Source organism: Scyliorhinus torazame, chromosome 5 (genome assembly GCF_047496885.1).
Source record: "Scyliorhinus torazame isolate Kashiwa2021f chromosome 5, sScyTor2.1, whole genome shotgun sequence".
NCBI lineage: Eukaryota > Metazoa > Chordata > Chondrichthyes > Carcharhiniformes > Scyliorhinidae > Scyliorhinus > Scyliorhinus torazame.
Window position 1 is genome coordinate 155854789 of NC_092711.1, and position 5566 is coordinate 155860354.

The 5566-nt window shown below is 47.1% G+C and overlaps 1 protein-coding gene across 1 annotated transcript; it reads right to left on the reverse strand.

Annotated features, from left to right (window-relative positions):
• On the reverse strand, window positions 1–2362 carry LOC140420208 (uncharacterized). The gene is made up of 2 exons (XM_072504238.1): window positions 2233–2362; window positions 1–1885 (listed from the first exon to the last, which is right to left on the reverse strand). The coding sequence occupies exon 2, from the start codon at window positions 1531–1533 to the stop codon at window positions 604–606; it is 930 nt and encodes a 309-aa protein (XP_072360339.1). The 5' UTR covers window positions 1534–1885; window positions 2233–2362; the 3' UTR covers window positions 1–603.
• Window positions 2363–5566: the final 3204 nt, after the last annotated feature.

Genomic DNA, 5566 nt, shown 5'->3' on the forward strand with positions numbered 1-5566 from the left:
TGTACTTGGTATAGATTTATTCACAGAGTGAAACATTACAGGTAGATACCTCCTGACCCCACTCCACTCCATGTCAGTCAGTGTTTCTTGTTACAGAAAGGAGGGGAATTAATTTAAACAGCCCTGATTTCTCCTCTCTCTACTGGTCTGTAAACAGAATGGAGGTTTTGATTCCTGATCTCTCCCTTTATAAGTGGTGGCATATTTTTCTTCACCTTTCAGTTTGGTGTGGGCTCGAACCTCCATTAATAATCCAGTCTTAGGGTGGACTAAATCTCTATTTGGTGTGGATTTGTTCACAGAGTGAAATGTTCCATTTATACACCACCTGTCACCACCTGATGTCAGTCAGTGTCTCTTTCTGCTCCTTTAAAACAAACATTAACATTGACTGGGCAGTGAAACAAAACAAATTACCAAAGTTATAAAGCTTGAAACTAAAATGTTATCTTGTGAGTCAATGATGCAGCCCAACCCCCGCAGTGCCCACCGGGCATGAAGAATGGCTCTTTATATTTGCTCAAGTAACCATCCAATCAATACTGTGGATACTGAAACCCAACAGATACAATTAACACCACAGTCAGAGCATCGAAAATGTCTCTAATCAGTGTGACTGTCCTGGTGTCTCAGCAGCTCGGATGAACAAATAAATCCCATCCCACACACAGAACAGGTGAACGGCCTCTCTCCACTGTGAACTCGCTGGTGTGTCTGCAGGTGGGATGACTGAGCGAATCCCTTCCCACACGCGGGGCATGTAAAAGGCCGCTCCCCGGTGTGAATTCGCTGGTGTGTCTGCAGGTGGTATGACTGAGCGAATCCCTTCCCACACTCAGAGCAGGAGAACAGCTTTTCCCTGGTGTGAATTCGCTGATGTTTCTGTAGAGTGGATGAATCAATGAATCCCTTCACACACCGAGAGCAGGTGTATGGCCTCTCTCCAGTGTGAACTCTCTGGTGTCTCTGCAGAGTGGATGAATCAATGAATCCTTTCCCACACATGGAGCATGTGAAAGGCCTCGCCCCACTGTGAACCCGCTGGTGTGACAGCAGGTTGGATAACTGAATGAATCCCTTCCCACACGCAGAGCAAGTAAAAGGCCGCTCCCCATTGTGAATTCGCTGATGTGTCTGCAGGTGGGATGACTGAGTGAATCCCTTCCCACACTCAGAGCAGAAGAACGGCTTTTCCCTGGTGTGAATTCGCTGATGTTTCTGTAGAGTGGATGAATCAATGAATCCCTTCACAAACCGAGAGCAGGTGTACGGCCTCTCTCCAGTGTGAACTCTCTGGTGTAACTTCAGGTTGGATGACTTGGTGAATCCTTTCCCACACTCAGAGCAGCTGAACGGCCTCTCCCGGGTGTGAGTTCGCTGGTATAACTGAAGGTTAAATAACCGAGCGAATCCCATCCCACACTCAGGGCAGATGAATAGCCTCTCCCCAGTCTGGCTGCATCGATGAATTTCCAGCTCAGATGGGGCTTTGTATCCCTTCTCACAGTCCCCACATTTCCATTGTTTCTCCATTCGGCAGGTGTTTACGTGACTCGCCAGGTTTGGCAATCAGTTGACGGCTTGGTTCACACACACAGAACACGGACGGTCTCTCCCTGCTATGAATGGTGTGATGTTTTTTTCAGGCTGTGTAAAGTTATTTCCACAGTCAGTTAACTGGAACACTCACTTCGGTTTGTGTCTCAGGTGCTCTTTCAGTCACACTGATGATTAAAATCTTTTGAAGTAGTCAAAACAAACATTTCCCTCTCGAGACTCAAAAGGCCATTGATATTCAGCCCCCGTGAAACTGAATGTCTTTGGCAGATGCTGACATGATGTCTGGTTTGAGATTTCTGTCTGTAAATCCTCTTCTTTAAACATCCTGTAAAAGGAGTTTCCAAAATTAATTATCAGTACAGGATAGAAATTCAGAAAAGACAATTCTGTTTTTATGAAATATTATTTCCCTCTTGTTTCCCCCAAAACTGTAATTCTCCATCCCACACACACTCCCTCCATTCCAGCCAGACAAATAAATGTGTCAAGCAGTGGGAGCAAAGGATGTCCCTATCTTTAAGAGAGAGAGAGAGAGAGACCTGGATCAACCTTTCCATGGTCTGCACCCTCCCTGGATTCACTTCATTTCCCTTCAGTTGCTGCAAGTGACCAATTGAAGGTGAGAATGAGAAAATAAATGGAAAGGGGGAGATGAGAAAGTGTTTTACTCACAGATGGAGACAGGATGAAGTTTTAGTCAGTGTAAAGCTCAATCTTCATTCACACAAATGCCACGCTTTGATTGGCTGGCGCACCAGAGTCCTTCCGGTTGTCAACATATTCCCATTGGTCAACATCACAGCAGGAAGTTCAAGAGATGGGTTCTCTGCCCGTGCGCAACGTCCCCTCTCCCTTGGACATGAGCAGTCCCAGGCCGGGGGTGGAGTGAGAGACTTCACTCTGGCTGGAATATCGGCCGGCTGCCTGGAAACCTTGTCTCGAGGAGATGCAGGAAGAGGGGACACAATCGGTGGGGGCGGGGTTCCTGGGTCCGCGTGACCGGCCTTCGCACTGTAGCCCTGAGACGTCAGACGTCAGCGCGCAGCAGACTAATTGCTATTGGACGATTCAGGCACGGCGTTATTGTGACGTCACAAAGACTTCCCAGCGCAAGGTCTCCCATTGGGAATAATATCACTGATCCGGGGTTGGACAGCAGCTCATCGCGGCTGGCCTGTAAACCCCGCCCAACCTTACGTCAGCTTGGCCGATGGCATCCCCGGAGGACCGGAAGGTCCTCTAGACAATCAAGTCCGGCCATTGGTTCAATGGTTGGACGGACCTTCTTCCACTGTCTGCCCAGTAAAGTTGCTGCTCCCCTGGCTGTGAGTGAAGATTGAGCTTCACACAGACTGCACCTTCCTCCTGTCCCCAACATCTGTGAGTAAAACACTTTCTTTTCTCCCCCTTTCCATTTCTTTTCGCATTCTCACCTTCAATTGGTCACTTGTTTAAAACCTCAGGCCCAGATGAGATGTACCCCAGGCTGCTGTGGGAGGCAAGGGAGGAGATTGCAGAGACTCTGACAATTTTCAAATCTTCTCTGGTCACACGAGTGGTGCCGGAGGGCTGGTGGACAGATCATGTGGTTCCATTATTCAAGGAGTGAAGTAAGTAAAAAAAACAGGAAATTACAGACCAGTGAGCCAAACCTCAGTGGTAGGGAAACTTTTGAAAAAATTCTGAGGGCCAGAATTGATCTCCACTTGGAGGGGTAAGGATTAATGAAGGATAGTCAGTATGGTTTTGTGAAGGGGAGATCATGTCTTACAAATTTGACTTGATTTTTTTCAGGAGCTGTCTCGGTGTGTAGCTAACGGTAGTACAGTTCATGTAGACTACAGGGACTTCAGTGAAGCATTTGACAAGGTCTCACATGGGAGACTGGTCAAGAAGACAAGAGCCCATGGGATCCAGAGCAATTGGCAAATTGGACCCAGAATTGACTTAGTGATAGAAAGCAGAGGGTGATGGTTGAAGGTTATTTTTGTGACTGGAAGCCCGTGTCCAGTGGTGTTCCACAGGGATCAGTGCTGGGCCCTTTGCTCTTTGTTGTGTACATTAATGATCTGGATGTGAATGGAGGAGGTAAGATCAAGTGCGTTCGCAGATGATACAAAAATTGGTTGTATGATAAGTAGTGAGGAGGAAAGATTAAAGGGTAATGTAGTTGGACTGGTTAGATGGACAGAACAGTGGCAAATGGAATTTAACCCTGAAAAGTGTGAGGCAATGCATTTTGGGAGGATGAAAAGGCAAGGAAATGTACAATGAATGGTTGGATCCTAGGAAGTACTTAGGGTCAGAGGGACCTTGATGTGCCTGTCCATAGATCCCTGAAGTCAGAAGGGAAGGTAGATAAGGTGGTTAAGAAGAGATATGGGATACTTCTATTAGCTGAGGTATAGAATATAAGAGGATGGAGGTTACGATGGAGCTGTATAAAACACTTGTTAAGCCATAGCTGGAGTTCTGGTTGCCACACTAGAGGAAGGATGTGATTGCACTGGAGAGGATAATAATAATATAATAATCGCCTATTGTCACAAGTAGGCTTCAATGAAGTTACTGTGAAAAGCCCCGGATGCAGAGGAGATTCATAAGTCATAGGAGCAGAATTAGGCCACTCAGCTCATCGAGTCTGCTCCGCCATTCAATCATTGCTGATATTTTCTCATCCCCATTCTCCTGCCTTCTCCCCATGACCCCTGATCCCCTTATTAATCAAGAACTGAGTGCAGTTCTGGCTGCCGCACTAGACGAAGGATGGGATTGTACTGGAAAGAATGAAGAGGCGATTCCTCAGCATGTTGCCTGGGCGTTTCAGCGATGAGTAGAGGCTGGTTAGGAGTTTCCTGGGAGCAGAGGAGGCTGAGGGGATATGTGATATGGGCAGCACTGTTGCTTCACTGTGTCAGGGTCCCAGGTTCGATTCCTCCACCCTCTTTGTGTGGAGTCTGCACGTTTTCCCCATGTCTGCGTGGGTTTCCTCCGGGTGCTCCGGTTTCCTCCCAGAAGTCCCAAAAGACGTGCTGTTAGGTAATTTGGACATTCTGAATTCTCCCTCCGTGTACCCGAACAGGTGCCGGAATGTGGCGACTAGAGGCTTTTCACAGTAACTTTATTGCAGTGTTAATATAAGCGTACTTGTGACAATAAAGATTATTATTGTACAAATTTATGAAGGACATAGCTAGAGTAGATTGGAAGAAAGCTTTCCCGTTAGTTGGCAGGTCAGTAAACAGTGGGCATAAATTTAAGGTAAGGGGCAGGAGATTCGGGATGGATTTGAGGAAAAACATTTTCACCCAGAGGGTGGTGGGAATCTGGAACTTGCTGCCTGAAAGTGTGGCAGAGGCGGGAACCCTCACAACATTGAAGAAGCATTGAGATGAGCACGTGATAGGCCAAAGCACACACGGCTATGGTCCAAGTGATGGAAAGTGGGATTGGAATAGAGAGGTGCTTGATGGCTGGCGCAGAAATGATGGGCCAAAGGGCCTCGTGCTCTGTTGTAAACTCTCTGATTCTATGAGATTTGTCTTCATAGAATCGGTGCAGTGCAGAAAGAGGCCATTGGGCCCATCGAGTCTGCACCAACTCTCCAAAACAGCACCTCACCGAGGCCCAAGCCCCCCCCTATCCCCAGCTAACCTTATTGGACACTAAGGGGCAATTTAGCATGGCTAACCCACCTAATCTGCACACCTTTGGACTGTGGGAGGAAACCGGAGCACCCGGAGGAAATCCATGCAGACACGGGGAGAAAGTGCAATCTCCACACAATCACCCGAGGCTGGAATTGAACCCGACTGCCTCATGCTGTGAGGCAGTAGTGCAAACCACTGTGTCTCACCATGTGTTATATGGTACAGGTTAGATATATTACTGATGGTTCTGATATATTACTGATGGTTCTGAAATAAAGTACATTAATTATTCTTGTTTTGTAATGTAGTACAGTAGCTACGTTATATATTTCCAGTCAGATTTATAACAGAAGAGG